The sequence below is a fragment of the Caretta caretta genome, chromosome 9, assembly GCF_965140235.1.
Source record: "Caretta caretta isolate rCarCar2 chromosome 9, rCarCar1.hap1, whole genome shotgun sequence".
Lineage (NCBI taxonomy): Eukaryota > Metazoa > Chordata > Testudines > Cheloniidae > Caretta > Caretta caretta.
In genome coordinates this window covers 53973082-53999240 of record NC_134214.1, presented here as the reverse complement: position 1 = coordinate 53999240, position 26159 = coordinate 53973082, and the positions used below count along the sequence as shown (strand labels likewise).

At 48.3% G+C, this 26159-nt stretch overlaps 1 protein-coding gene across 1 annotated transcript in view; it reads right to left on the bottom strand.

Moving 5' to 3' along the window:
• Window positions 1-26159, bottom strand: part of RAB6B (RAB6B, member RAS oncogene family) — a 126651-nt gene that overhangs the window by 30958 nt on the left and 69534 nt on the right. The window contains 2 exon segments of the mRNA XM_048864737.1: window positions 11764-11869; window positions 15700-15753. Of these exon segments, the coding sequence (XP_048720694.1) occupies window positions 11764-11869; window positions 15700-15753 (160 nt within the window).

Genomic DNA, 26159 nt, shown 5'->3' with positions numbered 1-26159 from the left:
CCACTCCAGGAGGAAAGAACAGAGGCGATTGGAGAAGGGTAGGTTGGGCAGATTCCTGGTGCAGACTGGTAAACCATACCCGGGCGTCCCATCAAAAGTGGCACTTGCCTGCCTGCTTACCCCTAGAGGGGCCAGGCTGGGGAGCAGGCCAAGATGTTTCTTATAGTCTCTCGATTTTTCATAAGGAGGCTTGTATCTGGAGTGGGTGGCCTGTCTGGGTGCCTAATGAAGCTTGAACTTGGTCCTGGCCAGGACCGGGACATAGAGACCAAAAGTCTTTAAGGTCGTGCAAGAGTTCTTGAGACCATGTAATTTCATGTCTGTTTGCTCCACGAACAGGGCCTTGCCATTGAAGGGGAGGTCCTGTGGAGAGCTCTGTGGCTCGCTGGACAACCCAGACAAGAGGAGCCATGATGCCCTGACGCTCCTTGTGGTTGACTGCCTCGACCACTAGGGAGTTGGGACAAGATGTGTGTATAGATAGTCATGCTCCTTAGTGGGCACAAACTACTTCCACTCTGCCCTCTTAGATATGGTGGGCAGGGAAGACGGGGTCTGCCACAGGGCATTGGAGATCTTCACCACCCCTTCATGGAGAGGAAGGACCACCCTGGCCGGTGCTGTGGCTGAGAGGACATCAAAGAGGGAGTCCGAAGGCTCCTCCACCTCTTCAGCCTGTAGGTTGAGGCTCGAAGCCACCCTTTTCAAGAGTTCTCGGTGGGCTTTTGTGTCCTCCTGGGGAACAGGATTAGGAGGCGCCGTGATTGCCTCATCAGGGAAGGATGAGGATGGGGGCGTGGTGCTCTGCGTCCCCACTTGTGCCTCAGAACCCAATGCTTGGTCTGCTTCTGAGTGCGGGGCTGGAGAAGAGCACTCCACTGACCCCTTCCGGAGGGGCTTAGGGAGGGAGGACGATGGTCTTTTCGAGGCCCCGGCCACTGAGCGAGCCACCACCGGGGGCTGCGTCGGGGCCCATGGGGTCCATTGGTACCAGGGCGCTGGCCAGAGAGCCTCATGCCACTGCAATTGCTGTGGCACCATTGGAGCCGGCTGACCCGCTGGACTCGCCCGGTCCACCGACTGTCAGCTCTGAGGGGAGGCCGGGCTGGCATACGAATGCCTGCTATCCCGGGATGTGGATGAGTACGGTGTCGTGAACGGTGCCTGGCTCGAGACCGTGAGTCTGGTGTAGAGGAGCAGGAGTACCGTCTGTAATGGTTGCTCTGCGAATGGCTCGCTTGGGCGGATCCGCGACGGCCGGTTGCCAGCGATCTACACCTGGGGCTGCGGGAGCGGTGCTGCGCCAGGGACCTCAACTGGGACGGAGAGCGTGAGTGGCGTCAACGTCGGCACTGTGAGGGGCTATGGTGGCTTCTCAGAGTCAGCAACCTCGATGCGGAGCGGTGCCTGGATTCCCTGCTGCTCGGCACCCAGCCAGACAGTCTGGTAGGCGTCAGTGGGGACCAGTGCGGGCTGCGAGCGGGTTGGTCAGTCTGCGGAGAATGGCATCGGGAACCTTACCTCGACCGCAAGCGGTGCCGCCTGGGTGGCGACTATGGCAGTCCGAGTGCTAGCTTGCCCCTGGACCGGGAAGCCGCTGGGGTCGATACAGCTGGTACTGGGAGAGACATTACGGCCTCTGGCGTGGAGGGCACCCATATGTGGCCACTGGCGTCCGGTGAGGCCGGCTCAGAGTGGACTGGGCTACTCTGCTCAACTTGAGTCGGAGGTTGAAGGGGATCGAGAGCTGCGCAACATGGGTCTAATCTCTCCCCCAGTCTTGACCCAGTGCCTTGATGGAGAAGATCACTTCCTCGTCCTCTTTGAGTGTCCCGTGGATGGGGAGTGGTGCCGGCCGGTGGAGGGCACCACCAGGTCACCACACACCGATGCTGCGGTGCTCAGTGCCGACTCGGAGCAGCGTAGCGGTGTTGGGGTTAGGGCCGACTCCATCAATATGGCTCGGAGACGTATGTCCCGTTCCTTCTTGGTTCGAGGCTTAAATGATCTGCAAATCTTGCAGCGGTCGCTGAGGGGGGTGTCCCCAATTCAGCGTAAACAGCTAGTGTGCGGCTCACTTACGGGCATAGGCCATTTACAAGTGTCACACGACTTAATGCCCGGGGAGTGGGGCATTACCTGACCCTGATACACTTCTCTACTCTATCTATATAACTTTTTCTTCTTCTTTTTATTTTACCGGTACTAACTATCTAAAAACTAATGACAGTCCAAACAGGGAAAGCTATAGCAGAGAGTTGGAGCACAGCAGTTCCAAAGCACCTTCACTGGCAGCAAGAAGGAACTGAGGGTGGGAGGAGCACGCAGTGCCCTTATACCAGGACCGGCTCTAGGCACCAACAAAGCAAGCACGTGCTTGGGGCGGCATTCTGGCCATCCTTTTTTTTCGGGGCAGTTGCGCTCTCGGAGCTGCATCACTTAAACAGGGCAAGGGTGCCACGCCGCCGGCCGCAGCGGGAAGGGGAAGCTCCAACCCCGGGATGCTGAGCTGCCAGGGCCCAGCCACTACCCGGGGAGGAGAGGGCGAGTCCTGCTGGGGAACCGGGACTGCGCCGCCTCCTCTACGCACTGGCTGCTGCGCTGCCTTGTGCCACCCCTTATATCGGGGCTTCTCTGCGCGGCTGCGTGGGGGAGGAGGTAAAGCCCCTGCAGGCGCTAGGAGAAGGTGACATCACTCCCTCCGCTTCCAGCGCCACCTGCAAGCCCCAGCCCCACCTGATCACAAATTTTTTTGGGGCGGCAAATTTTTTGCTTGGGGCAGCGAAAAACTTAGAGCTGGCCCTGCTTATATCGCACCATAGCAGTGCCACTTCACGGGTCTCTAGGGGCGCTCCCCCTACGGGCACTGCTAGGGGAAAAACTTCCGGAACCAGTGCATGTGGTGAGCATGCACACCTATTGTGGAATGCACATGAGCAATCACTCGAAGAAGAAATATCACATCCACCGCTTTCTCCATATCCAAAGAGACAGTTATCTTAATATAGAAGGCAATCAGGTTGGTCAGGCATGACTTGCCCTTGGTGAATCCATGTTGACTGTTCCACTCCTCCAAATCCTTCAAAAGGGATTCCTTGAGGACCTGATCCATGATTTTGCCAGGGACTGAAGTGAGTCTGTAGTTCCCCGGGTTCTCTTTTTTCCCTTTTTTAAAGATGGGCACTACATTAGCCTTTTTCCAATAATTCAGGACCTCCCCCGATAGCCACGAATTGTCAAAGATAATGGCCAATGGCTCTGCAGTCACATCAGCCAACTCCCTCAGCACCCTTGGATGCATTAGATCTGGACCCATGGACTTGTGCACGTCCAGCTTTTCTAAATAGTCCTGAACCTGTTCTTTCACCACTGAGCACTGCTCACCTACTCCCCATGCTGTGTTGCCCAGTGCAGCAGTCTGGGAGCTGCTCTTGTCTGTGAAGACTGATGCAAAAAAAGCATTGAGTACTTCACCTTTTTCCACATCATCTGTCACTAGGTTGCCTCCCCCATTCAGTAAGGGGCCCACACTTTCCCTGACCTTCTTCTTGTTGCTAACATACCTGTAGAAACCCTCCTTGTTACCCTTCACATCCCTTGCTAGCTGCAACTCCAGATGTGCCTTGGCCTTCCTGATTACACCCCTGCATGCCCTAGCAATACTCCTCCTTAGTCATCTGTCCGAATTTACACTTCTTGTAAGCCTCCTTTTTGGAGTTTAAGCTCACCAAAGATTTCACTGTTAAGCCAAGCTGGTCGACTGCCATATATACTATTCTTTCTGCACTTCGGGATGGTTTGTTCGTGCGCCCTCAATAAAGCTTCTTTAAAATACAGCCAGCTCTCCTGGACTCCTTGCCCCCTCATATTAGCCTCCCAGGGGATCCTGCCCATCAGTTCCCTAAGGGAGTCTAAGTTTGCTTTTCTGAAGTCCGGGGTCTGTATTTTGCTACTCTTTGCTCCTTTTTTCAAGATCCTGAACTCAACCACCTCATGGTCACTGCTGCCCAGGTTGCCACCCACTTCTACTTCCCCTACCAGTTCTTCCCTGTTTGTGAGCAGCAGGTCAAGAAGAGCATGGCCCCTAGTGGGTTCCTCCAGCACTTGGACCAGGAAGTTGTCCCCAACACTCTCCAAAAACTTCCTGGATTGTCTGTGCACTGCAGTATTGCTCTTCCAGCAGATGTCAGGGTGATTGAAGTCCCCCATGAGAACTAGGGCCTGTGATCTGGAGACTTCAGTTAGATGTCTGAAGAAAGCCTCGTCCACCTCATCCCCCTGGTCCGGTGGTCGATAGCAGACGCCCACCACGACATCACCCTTGTTGCTGTCGCCTCTAAACTTAACCCAAAGACTCCCAACAGGTTTTTCTCCAGTTTCAAACTGGAGCTCTGAGCAGTCATACTGCTCCCTTACATACGGTGCAACTCCCGCACCTTTCCTCCCCTGCCTGTCCTTCCTGAACAGCTTATACCCATCCCTGACAGTGCTCCAGTCCTGTGAACTGCCCCACCAAGTCTCTGTTATTCCAATCACATCATTGTGCCAGGACTTCCAATTCTTCCTGCTTGTTTCCCAGGCTTCTTGCGTTCGTGTACAGGCACCTAACATAACTAGCCAATTGCCCTACTTTCTCAGTATGAATCAAGAGGCTTCCCCTGTTCCACCCTCCTCCTTGTGTTTCCTCCTGGTATCCCACTCCCCCACTTACCTCTGGGCTTAGGTCACCATCTCCCGGCGAACCTAGTTTAAAGCCCTCCTCACTAGGTTAGCCAGCCTGTCTGCGAAGATGCTTTTCCCTCTCTTTGCTAGGTGGATCCCATCTCTTCCGAGCAATCCCTCTTCCTGGATCACAAAAGGGAGGATGACTGGGCAACAAAACAGGGTGACTGGGCAACAAAATGGCCAAAGAAATTCAGCACTGATAAGTGCAAAATAATGCACGTTAGAAAACAATCCCAACTATACGTATACAATGATGGGTTCTAAATTAGCTGTTACGACCCAAGAAAGATCTTGGAATCATTGTGGCTAGTTCTCTGAAAACTTCCATTCAGTGCACAGCAGTGGTCAAAAAGGCTTACAGTATGTTAGGAATTATTAAGAAAGAGATAGAAAATAAGACTGAAAATAGCATAATGTCACTATATAAAGTCATGGTGCACGCACATCTTGAATACTGTGTCCAGTTCTGATTGCCCCACCTCAAAAAGAACACAGTGGAACTGGAAAAGGTTCAGAGAAGGACAACAAAGATGAAGGTATTTGTATCTGGTTTTGTATTTGTATTATTTGTATGTGTAGAGGCTTGTAGGGGCTTTGTGCTGGGAAAGAAGCTGAGCCCTGATTAGGGGGTGGGGCTTCTCTGAGTAGTGGTCCTATAAAGGTAGCCAGCCAGTCAGGCAGCAGCACAGGAGCCAGCAAACAGAGCTGTAAACAGGGGAGTTTGGTTTGTGCTGCTTGTTTGGGGTTTGTTTTTGCTGTGGGTGGTGGTGTTTTGGTGTGGTTTGTGTTTCCCAGATGAACAGGATTTAGGTGGGAAGGCTATGACAGATACAGAGGCAGCAGTGGGAGTGACCCATGTAGTGGAAGACACAATGAAGATGACTGGATGTGGAAGCTGCAGTATGTACATGATCCTGGAGCGGGTACCTGGAAAGAGTTTCGTCTGCATGAAATGTCGTCTGATAGAACTGATGGAAGAAAAGATCCGAGGATTGGAGATGCAGGTGGAAAGTCTGGTTGAGTTTAGAAGGGAGTTTGAACAGATGATGGAGCAAAGACATGAGGAGGCTGAAGGGAAAAGATCAGACTTGCAGTTGGTAGCAGGACTGAAGAACTCTGAGGGGAGACTGCTGGGTGAAGAAAATGGACAGTGGAAGCATGTGACAAAAAGAACCAGGCAGAGGAAAAGATGGCCTAGTGAAGGAGAAATAGAGCTCAAGAACAAGTTTGCAGAGTTGGAAAATGAAGAAGGGGCTCAGCAGGTGGTCACTGAAAATGGAAGGGCAAGGAAGAAGAGAAGAGCGGCTAGTCCTATAGGAAAAGGGGGAGGCATAGCTCAGGGGGGATGGATAGCTCAGTGGTTTGAGCATTGGCCTGCTAAACCCAGGGTTGTGAGTTCAATCCTTGAGGGGGCCATTTAGGGATCTGGGGAAAAATTGGGGATTGGTCCTCCTTTGAGCAGGGGTTTGGACTAGATGACTTCCTGAGGTCCCTTCCCACCCTGATATTCTATGATTCCATGAAAAGGGGAAGAGCAATGGAGACTACACCAAATATGAGCCCCAGGAGGATACGGGATGGGTTGAAGAGGGTTACAAGGGAGAATAGGAATGGAAAGAACTTGCAGCCAGAGGGAACAAGGGATAGACCAGAGAATTGCACTGTCACCAGGAAAAGGCAGGTCTACGTGATCAGGGACTTCTTACTGAGAAGAATGCAGAGGCCTGTAACCAGAGCTGATCCAGAGAATAGAAGAGTGTGCTGTCTTCCAGATGCTAAGATACAGGATGTGGACCTGAGGTTGAAGAGGATCCTAAAGGGAGTGGGAAAGAATCCACTGATCGTCCTTCATGTGGGAACAAATGATACCGGTAGATTCTCGCTGGAAAGTATCAAGGGAGACTATGCCAGGCTGGGGAAGTCACTTAAGGAAATCAAGGCTTCGGTGGGATTCTGCCTCTTCCTAGAGAAGGGCAACAAAGGTATGAGAAGATTGACTATCAACAGATGGCTTAGGCAGTGGTGCTATAAGGAGGGCTTTGGGATGTGTGGCCACTGGGAGGCATTCATGGACAGAGGACAGTTCTCTCGGGATGGACTTCATCTGAGTAGGGAAGGAAATAGACTTCTAGAATGGAGGCTGGCACAACTGATTAAGAGAGCTTTAAACTAGGAATTTGGGGGAGATGGTTGGGAGATGTCCAGGTAATCTCCACACCGGATTTTAGCAGGATTTTAGACAGAAGAAAACAACATAAGAAAGGATACAGCCGTGGGTAGGAGAATGGATATAAGGAGGAAGGGCAGTGTGGATACCAGTCTAATAGGTCATACTGGCTGTAGAATGACGGTGCCTAATCAGGTAAAGAATGTGAGCGAGGCCAAACAGCAAAAATTAAGATGTTTGTACACCAATGTGAGGAGCCTATGTAACAAAATGGAGGGACTAGAGCTACTGGTGCAGGAAGTGAAACCAGATATTATAGGGATAACAGAAACATGGTGGAACAGTAGTCATGACTGGAGTACAGATATTGAAGGGTATGTGCTGTTTAGAAAAGACAGAAATAAAGGTAAAGGTGGTGGAGTAACGTATATCAATGATGAGATGGAATGTAAAGAAATAAGAAGCGATGGAATGGATAAGACAGAGTCCGTCTGGGCAAAAATCACATTGGGGAAGAAAACTACTAGAGCCTCCCCTGGGATAGTGTTTGGGGTGTGCTATAGACCGCTGGGATCTAATCTGGGTATGGATAGAGCCCTCTTTAATGTTTTTAATGAAGTTAATACTAATGGAAACTGCATGATCATTGGAGAATTTAACTTCCCAGATATAGACTAGAGGACAAGTGCTAGTAATAATAATAGGGCTCAGATTTTCCTAGATGCGATAGCTGATCGATTCCTTCATCAAGTAGTTGCTGAACCGACTAGAGGGGATGCCATTTTAGATTTGGTTTTGGTGAGTAGTGAGGACCTCCTAGAAGAAATGGTTGTAGGGGACAAACTTGGTTCGAGCGATCATGAGCTAATTCAGTTCAAACTGAATGGAAGGATTAACAAAAATAAATCTGCAACTAGGTTTTTTGATTTCAAAAGGGCTGACTTTCAAAAATTAAGGAAATTAGTTAGGGAAGTGGATTGGACTGAAGAACTTGTGGATCTAAAGGCAGAGGAGGCCTGGGACTACTTTAAATCAAAGCTGCAGAAACTATCAGAATCCTGCATCCCAAGAAAGGGGAAAAAATTCATAGGCAGGAGTTGTAGACCAAGCTGGATGAGCAAGCATCTCAGAGAGGTGATTAAGAAAAAGCAGAAAGCAAAAGTGGAAGATGGGAGGGATCAGCAAGGAAAACTACTTTATTGAGGACAGAACATGTAGAGATAAAATGAGAAAGGCTAAAAGTCAAGTAGAGTTGGACCTTGCAAAGGGAATTAAAACCAATAGTAAAAGGGTCTATAGCCATATAAATAGGAAGGAAAGAAAGAAAGAAGAAGTGGGACCGCTAAACACTGAGGATGGAGTGGAGGTTAAGGATAATCTAGGCATGGCCCAATATCTAAACAAATACTTTGCCTCAGTCTTTAATAAGGCTAATGAGGATCTTAGGGATAATGGTAGCATGACAAATGGGAATGAGGATATGGAGGTAGATATTATCATATCTGAGGTAGAAGCGAAACTCTAACAGCTTAATGGGACTAAATTGGGGGGCCCAGATAATCTTCATCCAGGAATATTAAAGGAATTGGCACATGAAATTGCAAGCCCCTTAGCAAGAATTTTTAATGAATCTGTAAACTCAGGGGTTGTACCGTATGACTGGAGAATTGCTAACATAATTCCTATTTTTAAGAAAGGAATAAAAAAAGTGATCCAGGTAACTACAGGTCTGTTAGTTTGACATCTGTAGTATGCAAGGTTTTGGAAAAAATTTTGAAGGAAAAAGTAGTTAAGGACATTGAGGTCAATGGTAAATGAGACAAAATACAACATGGTTTTACAAAAGGTAGATCGTGCCAAACCAACCTGATCTCCTTCTTTGAGAAAGTAACAGATTTTTTTAGACAAAGGAAATGCAGTGGATCTAATTTACCTAGATTTCAGTAAGGCGTTTGATATGGTGCCATTATGGGGAATTATTAGTTAAATTGGAAAAGATGGGGATCAATATGAAAAGTGAAAGGTGGATAAGGAATTGGTTAAAGGGGAGACTGCAGCGGGTCGTACTGAAAGGTGAACTGTCAGGCTGGAGGGAGGTTATCAGTGGAGTTCCTCAGGGATCGGTTTGGGGACCAATCTTATTTAATCTTTTTATTACTGACCTCGGCACAAAAAGTGGGAGTGTGCTAATAAAGTCTGCAGATGATACAAAGCTGGGAGATATTGCCAATTTAGAGAAGGACTGGGATATCATACAGGAGGATCTGGATGACCTTGTAAACTGGAGTAATAGTAATAGGATGAAATTTAATAGTGAGAAGTGTAAGGTCATGCATTTAGGGATTAATAACAAGAATTTTAGTTATAAGCTGGGGACGCATCAATTCAAACATGAATTCAAACTGGAACAGGTACAGAGAAGGGCTACTAGGATGATCCGAGGAATGGAAAACCTGTCTTATGAAAGGAGACTCAAGGAGCTTGGCTTGTTTAGCCTAACCAAAAGAAGGCTGAGGGGAGACATGATTGCTCTCGATAAATATATCAGAGGGATAAATAACAGAGAGGGAGAGGAATTATTTAAGATCAATACCAATGTGGACACAAGAACAAATGGATATAAACTGGCCATTGGGAAGTTTAGACTTGAAATTAGACAGGTTTCTAACCATCAGAGGAGTGAAGTTCTGGAACAGCCTTCCAAGGGAAGCAGTGGGGGCAAAAGACCTATCTGGCTTCAAGATTAAACTCGATAAGTTTATGGAGAAGATGGTATGATGGGATAACATAATTTTGGCAATTAATTGATCTTTAACTATTCATGGTAAATAGGCGCAATGGCCTGTGATGGGATGTTAGATGGGGTGGGATCTGAGTTACTATAGAAAATTCTTCCCTGGGTATCTGGCTGGTGAATCTTGCCTAAATGTTCAGGGTTCAGCTAATCGCCACATTTGGAGTCAGGAAGGAATTTTCTTCCAGGGCAGATTGGAAGAGGCCCTGGGGGTTTTTCACCTTCCTCTGTAGCATGGGGCACGGGTCACTTGCTGGAGGATTCTCTGCACCTTGAAGTCTTTAAACCATGATTTGAGGACTTCAATAGCTCAGACATAGGTGAGAGGTTTATTGCAGGCGTGGGTGGGTGAGATTCTGTGGCCTGCATTGTGCAGGAGGTCAGACTAGGTGATCATAATGGTCCCTTCTGACCTTAATGTCTATGAGTCTATGAACAGGGGTATGGAACGACTTCCATACGAGGAGAAACTAAAAAGATTAGGGCTGTTCATCTTGGAAAAGAGACAACTAAGCGGGGATATGATAGAAGTCTATAAAATGCCAAACAGTGGTGGGAAAGTGAATACAGACGTGTTATTTACTCTTTCCCACAATACAAAAATCAGGGATCACCTAATGAAATTAATTCGAACAAGAGAAAGTACTTTTTCACACAACACACAGTCAACCTGTGGAACTCATTGCCATGGGCCAAAAGTATAACTGGGTTCAAAAAAGAATTGAATAAGTTCATGAACGACAGGTCCATCAATGGCTATTAGCCAGGATGCTCAGGGATGTAACCCCATGCTTGACTGCCAGAAGCCAGGAGTGGAAGACGGGGTGGATTGCTCCATAATTACCCTGTTCTGTACACTCCTCCTGAAGCTCTGGTATGGGCCATTGTGGGAGATAGGATACTAGACAAGATGGATCATGGTCTGACCCACTGTGCCAGCTCTTATGAGTCCAGTTCCACTGCAGAGTGCCCCTTGGTTACTTGTCCTGTACCTACTGTCTCCCTTCTTCTGTGTTATGTCTGTGGTATAAATACACAGTTCCAGACTCATTAGCCAATTGTTTAATTAAGTGTAACAAAGGAAGTGAATCAAGCCAGTTCCATAGCCTGTCAATGCTCCGCCCTGCAGGAGACCTATGGGAGCCAGCCAAGTTCTGCTGCATAGGCAGCCGGGGATGGGGACTCCTGGGCACTGGCCTTGGAACAAAGGATGTCCTTGGGTCACCTATGATGTACAGGCTGTCCCCCAGCCAGTGTTCATGAGCTCTGGAGAGGGGAGTAGCCAGTGCTGTTCACTATGAGAACATGCCCTCTGACTCATTACACACAACACTCACTACACGCTGACGTGGGGACTCTGCGGGGGGAAGATGAAGGACCTCCTGTGTCTAAACCAGTAAAACCGTGTTTCGTACAGCACCTAGCCCCAAGGTAATAGAAATAACAGTAAAGAAGAGTGGTTACACAAGATCCCTGGGGATGGATCCTCCACCTCCCCGCACCTTGTGTGGGCCTGCACCCCTGTGCCGAACGCTTCCACCACAGCTCTGGTTGCACTTTTCAGCCACTTTACGCTGACGAGCAAGATTCCCCTGGCTGGGCTCTCAGAACCTTTGGGACCAGCTTCCGGACCCGCAGTGCCAAGGGCTGTAAAGCTGCCCTAACAGGCCATCCCTGCTGATGTGACAGCCCCCTGGAGTCTGTCATAAGAGGCACAATTTAGAGCACCTCAGGAACCAGAGGAATGCAAAGTTGATGATCAGCCCCATTCGCCATCCATCACCCCCTCTCAGGTCCTGCGCTGAGCAGAGCTTGGCCAGACCTGAGCTGTAGGAGACCTTGTATGTATCTGAGGTTCTAGACAACTTTGATTTCCCTCTCGTCTGCAGTTTCCCCTCCCCGCTACACAGCATTTTTTGCAGTACATCACACTTTGGAGCTGATTCTGGCTCCCTGCCCTGCATTTCTGCCTTCCTGAATGGTGGCCCACATCTGTGCTGGGTAGCAGCGGAGTAGCATCTGCCATTCCAGCACCAAGCATGGGCACACGGACATTGGGACGGAAAGCATGACTCACTTGTGATGTCATAGACAACCACAGCCACTGTGGAGTCACGAATGTAGCTGGGTATCAGGCTTCGGAACCTCTCCTGGCCTGCCGTGTCCCAGAGCTGCAATCGGACCTGCCGGGGGGCAGATGAGAGACAAACAATTAGTAGGAGAAACAAGAAGAAAGGAGGATTTGGGTGGTGAAGGCAGAAGGGAAGAACAGACGAGGTGATTAGGGTGGAGTTTTCTAAAGAACCCAAGGGAGATCGGTGCCAATGAGACTCAGGCTTCTAACTTCCACAGGTTGTGTTGAAACTCCCAGCCCCAGACAACAGTTTTATGACTCTCTCTTCATCTATCTTTAACATTCCCTTTGGCATTCCATTTGGAAATATTGCAGTCCTCATTTACTGTCCTAGTCTGTTGGGAGGTGTTGCTGGGTGCTGTTAAGTGGCTGCCATGTTCCATCCCAGAAGGAGGTTAATTTCAGGTGAGGGTGAAGTTCAAACTTTGTTAAGTTGTGTGTGGGCGATGAAAGGGAACAGTATAGAAATAGGAGCCATTACAGGAGTGTGAATAGAGGCACATGGGATTTTTCGATTTGGTGGCAATTTTGGGGGAAAAATTAGTTTCAAGTTGACCCGAAAATGAACTTTTCAAAATTTTGGCAAATCAAAAAGTTAAAAAAAAAGAAATGTTTGTTATAGGTTGAACAAAATGTCAAGCATTCTTTAAAACATTTTTAAAATAAAACATTGAAGGACGTTTCATAGCAAGGTCATTTTGAATAAAAAAATCAAATAGTTTCATTTCAAAACATTCTAACCAAAATGTTTGGTCTTGTTCAGGTTTTTGGGCTGGGGGGAGGGTTTTGACACAAACGATTTGGCAGAAATGACACAAATCTGCTAAATGTTTCAATGTCTCCAAATCTGCTTTTTTTTTCCAGCTGAAAATTTTCCACCCAGCTGGCAAAGCAGTGAGTGGGAGCCCAGGACTGAAGGAACATGGAGGTGGAATAACTATATATGTTTCAGTGCTAGATTGACAGCCCTGGCAAGTGAAGTTCTCCTTTTCCCCACAGAGCCGTTACAGGCCAGGCAGTGGCAGTGCAAGCCTCCCCATGCTATCCCAGCTGTGTGCCTCAAACCTACTCGGGAAGGACCTGCCCTACCGCTCAAAAGGAATTCACTCTCCCTGCCTCTGAAGTTCGTTGCCCTAGCAGCAAAGGCCATGTCTACACAGCCTGCGCCAGCGAAGCTCCCAGCCTGGGTCGACAGATTCAGGCCCATGCTACAAATGGTGGTGTGGACATAGCAGCTTGGGCCGGACCTTGGGCTCAGAAGCCGAGGCAGGGGTTAGCTCAAGATCCAGCTTGAGCCACAACTTCAAAGCGCTGTCTCCACAGCTAGGTTAAGCAAGGTAACATGGGGCTTGCAGACCTGAGTCTGTTGACCAAGACTGGGAGGCTCACTGTTGTGGGCTGTGTAGACATAGCCAAAGAGGTCAACTAGTGCCAGTCATGGGGGTGGTTTGGAGAATATGAACATTGGTCCACTGGGAACTGGAGTGAAGCCACCAACTCTGGTCACCCAGGTCAAACAGATCACAGCCAACCTGGGATGGATCTCTACTGGCGCACAAAAGGCTTCATAGCCGATTAATAATCCAATAACTAATCTAGGCTGAGACTTCCAAAAAGAATTTAAGGGAGTTAGGCACCATATTCTCCACTGAACATCAACTTCCTCGGGCCCCATTGAAAATTCCAGCCCCTGGCTCCTCTGGAACAACTCCTCTGGACAAAGGAAAATGCGGCTGTAGGGGGAATCCCAGGTCACAGCTGGCATCCAATTGTCGAGAAGTGAGATGGAGGCTGAACACAAAAAGGCTGATTCTCCTTGGCCGGGGTGGAGTCCACTGGTGAAAGGACATGTATGAAAACCTGAACCCGAAAGAGGTGCAAACTGGGAATTAAGTGTATGTACTGAGTAAATAGTTGCCTATCACCCCTGGGAACCTGATTTCAAATCTTAGATTCACTCGAAGACATGAGTTTGGTGGGACCCAGCCTAGTCCCTATTTGTTCAGCTCCCCTATCCCACCATCCAATGATTCTCAGACCTTGCTCAGGCCTAGTATTACAGGTCACGGCAGAGCTGTGTTAGGGGAGCTTGTTCAGTGCCAACTTGAATTCTAATGACTCAGTGCTGTGAGGTTAGTCCCTCACGTTCATGAGCACTGCATCAACCCACACCATTTCAAAGGCCTAAGACTATGATGTTTTTAAAGAATTGTGGGAGCTGAATTGTCTTCATCCTCCAGCTCTTGGGTCAGAGACAAATTCCCTTTGAAGGAATGTAGCCATGCCTTCCTGTAGTTACTCCTCCACTCTGACTGCGGCTAAGCAGTGGATTTCATCAGAATGACTGGAGTGCCATTTGAAGTAGAACCAGCCCATTTAACCCAAGACAGATGTCTCTGAGTGCATTAACACTGCAACAATAGCAAGAGGCTGTTTATGGATGAAGCTGTAGCATCTATTTCATTACATTTCACTTCCATTTCTCCCATTCCCTTGTACAACATTTCCCCCCAAAATCAATAAATAAAAAACTTGGAACAGATTTCCTTCCAGTGCCATTTTCTGTAAGATCTGTGAGCTGGCAGAATACAGGGGATGGCTGGCCTGTGGGGATAAACTCTTGCCCTTGTCCAACAAAACTGAAGAGCCAGGGCATTTCTTCCCACTTCCTTGGGGCTCAACCATACCTTGAAAGCACTGATCTGCACTAGGAGCAGGGCAGTCGTCCCACCCCACAGGTTGCTCAGGGAGGCATTGCACATGCCCCTCCCCAGCACAACCTGTCCCCTTCCCCAGCCCATTTGGGGTGAGTTTTGGTGCTAGCTACACATGGTCATTGTTGTCCAGGAGCGGAAGGGCCTGTGTGGGAGTTAGAAGAGAGTGTGGCCTATCTGGCCATGGACTGCCCAATCTGATCTTAAAGTACTGACTGAACGGATGGGTGTGGAGGTGCATCACCCCAAAGGGAGGGTCAAGAGGGAATGGAGGCCAAATCTCCCTCAGTGCTCCCAGGAACGCACACACTTCCCCATGCCCCTGCCCGGAGCAGCCAGCCAGCGTGGAAGAGAGGAAGCAGGGCCATATAATTGCCTCTCCATCCCCCTGTGTGGCAATTTGTACCCCTGGCGCCTCATGGAGGGAGCTGCCCTTTCTCCCCCCCATACGAGGGCTGTGATTGTTCCAAACACTTTCATGGGCTGTGGCATGTGTATATGTGTATATGGGGAGAGAACCCTGTTCACACAAGGTCAGGGCCTCCATGAGGTGGAGGGGAGCAGAAGGGCAGTGGAGATGGGGATCTCTAGGCTCTATATGCAGGGCTGGGACAGAGTTGGCTGTTGTGCCAAAGTTCCCTCCTTTGGAGTGTTTGGTGTAAGTGTGTCAATCAATCAGACTCCTTCAGCACAGTTGTGTGTCTGTGGGTTCCTGATGACTTGGATGGCCTAGGGCTTTGGTACTTTGAGGTCAGTTCTTGTTGGAAATGTCCAACCTTCATCCCAACCCAACTCTCCCTCTCTGCTCAAGGGAGGCAACAACTGTCATTCTGGTATGCAGCTATCCTTGAACCCCTCTACCAGCGAGGTGACCTCCTAGGATGGGATGGAGAAGGTCAGCAGCGAAGCCACATGGGGGAAGTTACTGTGTATGGAGGCAGGAAAGGGGATTTCAGTCCCCTTAAGTACCCTAACTGTGGGTGAAGCGATCTGTGAAAGTCAATAATTGGCAGCACGAGGCGAAAGGGAGGCGCCCAGCTGGGGTATTTGCTGGGGTAGGTTTGGACAGCATAGAAGGGATTATAGCTAGTGGCTCCCTCTTCCAAAGGGTCTGCACAGAACTTCTTTTGGCATGGTCAGCAATTCAGCAGCATCTGCCACTTACTGTCCGATCTTCCAAGTACATGGTTTTTGATAAGAAGTCGATTCCGATTGTAGCCTGTAAGAGAGGGAGACAGGAAATGAGAGAACATAAGAATGGCCATACTGGGTCAGACCAAAGGTCCATCTAGCCCAGTATCCTGTCTTCCAACAGTGGCCAATGCCAGGAGCCCCAGAGGGAATGAACAGAACAGGTAATTATCAAGTGATCCGTCCCCTGTTGCCCATTCCCAGCTTCTGGCAAACAGAGGCTAGGGTCACTATCCCTGCCCATCCTGGCTAATAGCCAGTGATGGACCTATCTTCCATGAACTGATTTAGTTCTTTTTTGAACCCTGTTATAGTCTTGGCCTTCACAACATCCTCTGGCAAGGAGTTCCACAGGTTAACTGTGTGTTGTGTGGAAAAAATACTTCCTTTTGTTTGTTTTCAACCTGCTCCCTAATAATTTAATTTGGTGATCCCTAGTTCTTGTGTTATGAAAAGGAGTAAATAACACTTCCTTATTTACTTTCTCCACACCAGTCATGATTTTATAGACGTCTATCATATTCCCCCTTAAACTGTCTCTTTTCCAAGCTGAAAAGTCCCAGTCATATGGAAGCTGTTCCATACCCCTAATAATTTTTGTTGCCCTTTTCTGAACCTTTTCCAATTCCAATACATCTTTTTTGAGATGGGGCGACCACATCTGCACACAGTATTCAAGATGTGGGCATGCCATAGATTTATATAGAGGCAATATGATATTTTTTCTCTTATTATCTATACTTTTCTTAATGTTTCCCAACATTCTGTTCACTTTTTTTGACTGCCGCTGCACAATGAGTGGATGTTTTCAGAGAACTATCCACAATGACTCCAAGCTCTCTCTGTGACGGGTTGGATCACAGAAAACCCCTTGGGAACTGCCAACTGATGTGCTGAGACTACCTCTGAGCCCATTTTCCCTGGCAGCTTGGGACTTCAGTGCCCTGCCCAGTTTGAGCCAGACACGCTAACCTGCTACAAACTCAGCCCCAGGTCTGAACCACGTCCCTCAAAAGCTTCAGGATAAACTGAAAACAGCTTAAGAAGTGTTTCTGTCTCTAGCACTCAGGTACCAAACTCCCAATGGGGTCCAAACCCCAAATGAATCCGTTTAACCGTGTATAAAGCTTATACAGGGTAAACTCATAAATTGTTCGCCCTCTATAACACTGATAGAGAGAGATGCACAGCTGTTTGCCCAACCCCTCCCCCCCCCCCCAGTATTAATACATACTCTGGGTTAATTAATAAGTAAAAAGTGATTTTATTAAATCCAAAAAGTAGGATTTAAGTGGTTCCAAGTAATAACAGACACAACAAAGTGAATTACCAAGCAAAATAAAATAAAACAAACAAGTCTAAACCTAATACAGTAATAAAACTGAATACAGGTAAATCTCACCCTCAGAGATGTTTCAATAAGTTTCTTTCTCAGACTGGACGCCTTCCTAGTCTGGGCACAATCCTTTCCCCTGGTACAGCCCTTGGTCCAGCTCAGGTGGTAGCTAGGAGATCTCTCATGACTTCAGCCCCCTTCGTTCTGTTCCACCCCCTTATATAGCTTTTGCACAAGGCAGGAATCCTTTGTCCCTCTCTGGGTTCCCACCCCTCCTTCTAAATGGAAAAGAGCCAGGTTGAAGATGGATTCCAGTTCAGGTGACATGATCACATGTCCTGTGAGACCCCAAGCCCTCATTCCTCCCAGCCTGAAAAGAAGGCCTTCAAGCAAACAGAGCCATCTACAGTTGTCTTGGTTGATGGGAGCCATCAAGATTCCAAACCATCATTAATAGCCCACACTTTGCATAACTACAATAGGACCTCAGGGTTATATTTCATATTTCTAGTTTCAGATACAAGAGTGATACATTTATATAAAGAGGATGACCACACTCAGTAGATTATAAACTTTGTAATGATAATTTACAAGAGACCTTTTGCATGAAGCATATTCTAATTACATTATATTCACACTCATTAGCATATTTTCATAAAATCATATAGAGTGCAATGTCACACTCTTTCTTAAGTGGTAACAGCTAATGTAGACACCATCATTTTATATGTACAGTTGGGATTATATTTTTCAATGTGCATTACTCTGCATTTACCAATATTGAATTTCATCTACCATTTTGTTGCCCAGTCACCTAGTTTTGTGAGATCACTTTATAAGTCTTCACAGTCTGCTTTGTACTTAACTATCTTGAGTAGTTTTGTATCATCTGCAAATTTTGCCACCTCACTGTTTACCCCTTTTTCCAGATCATTTATGAATATGTTGAATAGGACTGGTCATATTGGGTTGCATTAGTAGGAGCATTGCCAGCAGATTGAGGGAAGTGATTATTCCCTTCTATTCAGCACTGGTGAGGCCACATCTGGAGTATTGCATCCAGTTTGGGGCACCCCACTACAGAAAGGATGTGGACAAATTGGAGAGAGTGCAGTGGAGGGCAACGAAAATGACTGGGGGCTGGGGCACATGACGCGAGGAGAGGCTGAGAGAACTGGACTTGTTTAGTCTGTAGAAGAGAAGATTGAGGGGTTCCAACTATCTGAAGGGGGGTTCCAAAGAGGATGGAGCTTGGCTGTTCTCAGTGTTGGCAGATGACAGAACAAGGAGCAATGGTCTCAAGTTGCTGTGGGGGAGGTCTAGGTTGGATATTCGGAAACATTATTTCACTAGGAGGGTGGTGAAGCACTGGAATGGGTTACCTAGGGAGGTGGTGGAATCTCCATCCATAGAGGTTTTTAAGGCCCAGCTTGACAAAGCCCTGGCTGGGATGATTTAGTTAGTGTTGGTCCTGCTTTGAGCAGGGGATTGGACTAGATGATCTCCTGAGGTCTCTTCCAACCCTAATCTTCTATGATTTTATGGTCCCAGTACATAGGGGTCACCACTGTTTCCCTCTCCCCATTCTGAAAACTGACCATTTATTCCTATTCTTTGTTTCCTATCTTTTAATCAGTTACCAATCCATGAGAGAGCCTTTCCTCTTGTCCATGACAGCTTACTTTGCTTAAAAGCCTTTGGTCAGGGACCTTGTCAAAGGCTTTCTGAAAATCTAAGTACACTATATACACTGGATCCCCATTGTCCACATGCTTGTTGATGCCCTCAAAGAATTCTAGTAGATTTATAAGGCATGGTTTCCCTTTACAAAAACCATGTTGACTCTTCCCCAACAAATTATGTTCATCTATGTATCTGACAATTTTGTTCTTTACTATAGTTTCAACCAGTTTGCCCAGTACGGAAGTCAGGCTTACTGGCCTGTAATTGCTGGGGTCACCTCTGGAGCCCTTTTTAAAAATTGGTGTCACATTAGCTATCCTCCAGTCATTTGGTACAGAAGCTGATTTAAATGATTGGTTACAAACTACAGTTAGTAGTTCTGCAATTCACATTTGAGTTCATTCAGAACTCTTGGGTAAATATCATCTGGTCCTGGTGATTTATTACTATTTAGTTTATCAATTTGTTCCAAAACCTCCTCTAATGACACCTCAATCTGGGACAGTTCCTCAGATTTGTCACCTAAAAAGAATGACTCAGGTTTGGGAATCTCCCTCACATCCTCAGCCGTGAAGACTGATGCAAAGAATTCATTTAGTTTCTCTGCAATGGCCATATTGTCCTTGAGAGCTCCTTTAGCATCTCGATTGTCCAGGGGCCTCACTGGTTGTTTAGCAAGCTTTCTGCTTCTGATGTACTTAACAAAAAAAAATTTTGCTATTACTTTTTGAGTCTTTGGCTAGTTGTTCCTCAAATTCTTTTTTGGCCTTCCTAATTATATTTTTACAGTTCATTTGCCAGTGTTTATGTTCCTTTCTATTTTCCTCACTAGGATTTAACTTTCACTTTTGGCACTGTACCTTTTAATTTCTGTTTAACTAACTTCCTCATTTTTGTGTAGTCCCCCTTTCTGAAATTAAATGCTACGGTGTTGGGCTGCTGTGATGTTTTCCCTGTCACAGGGATGTTAAATTTAATTACATTATGGTCACTATTACCATATTCACCTCTTGGACCTAATCCTGTGCTTCACTTAGGACTAATTCAAGAATTGCCTCTCCTTTTGTGGGTTTCAGGACTAGCTGCTCCAAGAAGCAGTCATTTAAGGTGTCAAGAAACTTTATCTCTGCATCCCATCCTGAGGTGACAGGTACCCAGTCAGTATGGGGATAGTTGAAATCCCCCAGTGTGATTGAGTTTTTTTATAGCCTCTCTAATCTCCCTGAGCATAGTCACTATCACCATCCTGGTCAAGTGGTCAGTAATATATCCCTACTGCTATATTCTTATTATTAGAGCATGGAATTACTATCCCGAGGTGTATGGCACCAAATAAAGTGGCCTCTACTGTGAAGAACTCACTCTGTGAAGGCACAAAAGGACACAGTTCTATACAGAAAACACCCATATGGCAGCATCGCATACATACAGTAGATGGGGAAGGGTGAACAGACAAACTTCCTCTAATTCACTGTTGTGAACTGCACTCTGAGTCTATATCTGGCTGTATAAATGACACAACACTGAATTTAAATCCTGATCACAGAAAGCTCTTTTCTCTTTAAAATACAAATCATTTGATGATAGCCAGGTTCCAATTAGTTTCCTGATCCCGTCTACCAGGTCTGGGCCCACTTCCTTTGACACAAAAGCCTTCCCACCACAACTGTACAAGTGCCGGTGTTGGATTGAAAATGTTCCCATGTGCATAGTTCGTGGATGATGGCAAAGCAGGGGTGCCAGAACAGAGGGGACCAGGGAGCCATGCCCCCCCACTTTTTACTGGTCGTAAGGGCAAGCAATGGGGGGAAGGGGTGGAGAGGAGGGAGCAGGGGACAGGGTCTTCGGGGGAAGAGGAAGCTCAGGAGTGGGGCCTCTAGTGAAGGGTAGGGTGACCAGGTGTCTGGTTTTTGACCAGAACACCCTGTCGAAAAGGGACCCTGGGAACTCGGGTCAGCACCAGCACTAAGGCAGGCTAGTCGCTACCTATCCTGGCTGGCACTGCGCTGTTCTCCGGAAGCAGCCAGCAGGTCTGGCTTCTAGGTGGAGGAGCCATGGGGCTCTGCGTGCTGCCCCCACCCCAAGCACCGGCTCTGCACTCCCATTGGCCAGGAACTGGCCAATGGGAGCTGGAGGGGGGCAGTGCCAGTGGGTGGGAGCAGTGCCTGAAGCCTCCTGGCCCCCCACCTAGAACCCGGACCTGCTGGCCACTTCCAGGGTGCATGCAGCATGGTGCCAGGACAGGCAGACAGCCTGCCTTAGCCCCCCCGCTGTGCCAGAGGAGCCCCTGTCCCAACGCAAAGCCCCAACCCCCTGCCCCACCCCTGAGCCCCGCCCAAACCCAGAGCACCCTCCTGCACCCCAAACCTCTCATCCCCAGCCCCACCCCAGTGCCCGCACCCCCAGCCCAGGGCCCCCACACCCTCCTGCACCCCAACCCCCTTCCTCAACTCACGGCCCCCTCCAGCACTCCAAATCCCTTGGCCCCACCTCCCAGCCTGGAGCCCCCTCCTGCACTGCAAACCTCTCATCCCTGGCTCCACCCCAGTGCCTGGACCCCCAGCCCAGAGCCCTCAACCTCTCCCACACCCCAACCCCCTGCCCCAGCCCAGTGAAAGTGAGTGAGGGTGGGAGAGAGCAAGCCACCAAGGGAGGGGGAATGTAGTGAGTGGGGGGCAGGGGCAGGGCTAGGGTGTTTGGTTTTGTGTGACTAGATAGTTGGCAAACCTAGTGAAGGGTTGGTGTGAAGGCAGGGCCTCGGGGGTGGAACTGGACAGGAAGAGGCAGTGGAGCGGGCACGGGAAGAGGTAGAATGGGAGTGAGGTGGGGGTAGGAAGAGGTGGAATGGGGGCAGGGCCTGGGGATGAGGGGGGTTGAGCACTCTCAGGGAAAGGAGGAAGCTGGTGCCTGTGATTCTGAGCCCCTTCATTGCTCCTCCCCCCTTTAAATTATTGATAGGGGATGAAGTGGGACTTAAGAGATAAAAGCAATGGAGCCAGTCATGTGATTAGCTGTATATCTGACCATTCCCCGCGCAGAGAGGCAAGTAACCTAGTTTCAATGCTCTGAAGCTCAGAGGCACTTAAATATATATCACTTAAGCACTGCTGCTGACTTGAGAACAAAGGGGATGGGGGTGGAGAGGCAGGGCCAGGGATGAAGAGAGCTGGACAAAGCAATTATATCCCTCCAACATGCTGGTGTGGGGGGGAAGGGAGAGAGGGGGTGAGAGAGAAGGCTGGAGAGAGGCAGTGACAAGCCCCCGGAAAGAGGAACACTAGACCGCACCTTGGACACTACTGCTGCTGCAGAGTGCAGAGCATGAGGTATTGGAAGACGGTGTGAAAGGACAGGGAATGAGATCAGAGTGATGCACATAGGTCAGAATGAGGACCCGAGTCTGGGGATGCCCAGAGGGCACGTTAGGTGGCAAGACCCATTGCCAGACAGCCCCGAGTACCTAGCAGGCTGGTGCCGCACAGTGCAGTCCCCTTAACGGAGAGGTGAGAGAATGGTTAAGGGATCATTCCTGTGGCTGGAGGCTCCTAGGACGTGGAACATGTTACGCTGAGGGATGGGCACCTCGACTTAATGAACTGCTTTTAAAACTAGGCATCCTGCAGATCATGACAAATGGGAGTCATGTGAGCAGGGCTACCTCAGTTCTGGTGGAACAGAGAAGCAGGCCAACAGGAACCTGTGCATTAAGGATTGTGGGTAGGCTGCCCATCACCCACACTCTTCAAATGGAGTGGTCAGCCCATTTCTCTAGTGTTTGGAGACGCTGGAATGGACTGTGCCTAATCTCTTCCCTGGCAGTCATCCTATTTTGGGGACAAGTTGGGGAGTGCCATTTATCAGGAGGCGGATTCAGTTGACTCACTAGAAGGCTGTAGTGGTCCCATCCTAGATAGAAATGTAGGGCTGGAAAGGTCCTCAAGAGGTCATCTGGTCCCTCCCCCAGGCTGAGGCAGGATTAAGGATATCTCCCTGACAGGTGATAACTATGGCTGCAACCAGCCTCCATCACAGAGCCCCACTTTAGCACATCTGTAGTTTCTTGTTTGAAAATTCAGGCCCCTAGAATGGGAAACACGCATGCAACCCTAAACAATGCTGTTGTCATGATTTATGCCCCCCCAACCATGATTATACCTCCTCATATAGATGAGCCAGTCTAGGAGAACATGAGTCCTGTAAGCCAGTATAAATAATTTTACACTGGATGCTTTCCTTTGGAAGAAATCAAAATGAATTGTGATGTATTTATGCACAAATACAGAATGGGGGAGAACTGGCTTGGCAGCAGCACTGCTGAGAAGGATCTGGGAGTTGTGGTGGATCACAACCTTGAAATGAGTCAACACTGTGATACTGCTGCAAAAAAAGCAAATGCAATTTTAAGTTGCATTAACGGAGGCATAGCATGCAAATCACGGGAGGTGATAGTACCGCTCTACTCAGCGCTGGTTAGGCCTCAGCTGGAGTACTGTCCAATTTTGGTCACCAATGCATAGAAAGGATGGAGAGAAACTGGAAAGGATCCAGAGGCGAGCAACAAAGATAATCAAAGGGATGGAATGCAAGCCATATGGGCAAAGTCTGAAGGAACGGGGTATGTTTAGTTTGGAAAAGAGGAGATTGCCAAGGGACATGATAGCAGTCATCAAATACTTCAAAGGCTGCCATAAAAAAGATAGAGAAAAGTTGTTCTCTCTTGCCACAGAGGGCTGGACAAGAGGCAATGCATTCAAACTACAGCACAGCAGATTTAGATTGAATCTCAGAGAAAACTTCCTAACTGTAAGAACAGTAGGTCAATGGAACAGATGACTAGGGAGGTTGTGGAAGCTCCTTCACTGGAGGTTTTCAAAAGGAGGCTGGATAGCCACTTGTCTTGGATGGTTTAGACCCAACAAATCCTGCATCTTGGCAGGGAGTTAGATTAGATGATCCTTGCGGTCCCTTCTAACCCTATGGGTCTATGATCGGAGTGCTTCTCACAGCGCTCAGCAAACAGTCCCCACAAGCCATGTGTCAGCAGCTGTAAATGGACTGGTGCTAGGTCTGTTGGGTTGGGCCAGATAGCACTCCCACTCTGAGAATCAAGTTGGACACCCAAATATCACTAGCTGATTTTGAAAAGGGAGGCCTTCCTGTGTTTGTTAGTATAAGTGAATGTGATTTATCAGCTGGCATTAAAGAGAACTGGCACCCATGTGGCCAGCCCCGCTTTGAGAACTGCTGTCACCGATAGAAACAGGTCAGTTAACATGGACGATGTCTGCTGTTCAGCCTGAGCATAAGAGTCCGCAGACACAGAAATCCAAGCTCTCGTATGACAAGTACAAGACTGAATGAGAAGTCCAGATCCATCAGTTCAGGCCTGGCTGCAGAAGCTATAATTGTCTTAGCGCAAGGCACCAAAAAAGAAACAACAGAAGAATAGTGTGTGAAATGGGGAACTTTAGGTAATTTGACCATTTGCTAAACCTTAGAGAAAACGTTCCTTCCCCTTGTCCTACATTCTGATGGCCGTGTCTCTCCGATCACCTACTACAGGGATGCAGGATGTGAACAGTATGGGGCTGCAGCCAGCCAATCATGGAGGCTGGCATTTAGAAAGGAGCCTAAGGGCTTATCTACATGGGGACACTCAGGAAAGTTAATCTAAATTAACTGTCCAAGTGGATTAGTTGAACCTCGTTAAACCCCAGTGTGAACACTAATTCAGAATTAAAGTGGCCTGAAGTTGATTTAGCTTAATTCACTTCTGAAGTGAACTAAACTAAATCGAATTAAGGCCTCTTTAATTCTGAATCAGAGCACCCACCCAGGGGTTTAATGTGGTTTTACAAATCCACTTTCAATTCACATGGTTCATCAATTTGGATAAACTTACCTGCGTGTCCCTGGGTAGACAAGACCTATGAGTACCTAACTCCCTTAGGTGCCTTTGGAAAGTCCCAACCAGAGTTTCTGAGTGTATTGCCTCAGCTGTCTGACTTGAAGAAGGGAAGAGCAGCGAAGCACCTTCCTACCTTCCCTTATTGTCATTTCCTTTGAAATTCCCTATTTCGAATGAAAGGGCAGCTCTGACAGAGGCCATAGTCCAGTGAGGACTGGGCACTGCCCCGTGAGTCTTTCCAAAGTGCACTCCTTGCTCCAGTAGCGGGGAAGGAACGTTGTTTTGGGGGTGCTGATTCAGCAGACAGCCCAGCTGGTGGGGCAGCAGCAACTGCACCAAGATGATTTTTCAAAACGGCCCAGAAACACATTTTCATAGGCAATCAGAGGAGAGGGTGACTTACCTTTATAAACTGCTGCTGGTTTGCAGGGTGGGGCTGGTAAGATGGACCCCACCAGTGGAAGGTGCTGCAGGGCCCAGCAGCCAATGGCAGTTAGTCCATCTTCACTGGTCAGTCCCAGTGCCTCTAAAATTTGCTGAGATTGGCTGATAGGTCGCGAGGAAACAGGCCACCTTCTACTCTCCCTGTGTTTAGCGGCGGGTCGGGTAGCAGCAGGCTCCATCCTTCTTGCTAGGACAGGATTATGAATGGGGCACCAGGGTCTGTTGCTGATGCCAGTCTGAGGGGGATCCTCTTGGACTTTGCACAGAGCAGGCACAATCTCCTAGGTGTGAGGGTGATATTACCGCTGGTATTTCAGCAGTGCCTTGAGGCCGCAATCAGGGTCAAGGGCCCCACAAATGCATGGTGAGAGACAGTTCCTGCCCCCAAACGCTTCCAGGCTAAGATGAAGACAGAACATAACAAGTGGGTTCAACACGCAATGAGAATGGAGGAGGAGGAGGGACTTCAAAGGGAATTAGACACCTAAATGCATGTGAGGATCTGGGGCAGAGTCAGATGCAACTGGATTTCTTTTAGTTCTTTTTCTCTTATTATAAGTTCCACTGCCCAGTTCCTTTCATAGAATCATAGAATATCAGGGTTGGAAGGGACCTCAGGAGGTCATCTAGTCCAACCCCCTGCTCAAAGCAGGACCAATCCCCAAATTTCCTTGTATTTTGCCTTTGATTTATTTCAATAGCAGTAAATCTCCACTCTTGCCTGCTTATTGACAATTTTATTCCACTGGATAACAAGGGAAAGTCGTGTATTTAAATATCTGTATTTCAGCATTAGCCCATGCTCCGTTCCCCTTGTCCAGGTTGTGGGCCACACACTGCCTCCCAATCATCACAGCTGGCTCTTTCTTGGGAAGGTGTTTGTGTGTATGGAGGAGGCTTCTCCTCCTGCAGCCCTTGCCTCCCCCTGCCCTCAGATTTCCACCCCTCTCCCAGCAAGCAGCCACACAGGGCTCCATCTCCATGTGCTTGGGGAGGGTGAGGGCACTGGGACCCTGCCTCTCCCACTGGTGTCTCTCAGGATGTGCTAGCTGGGACTTCCTGA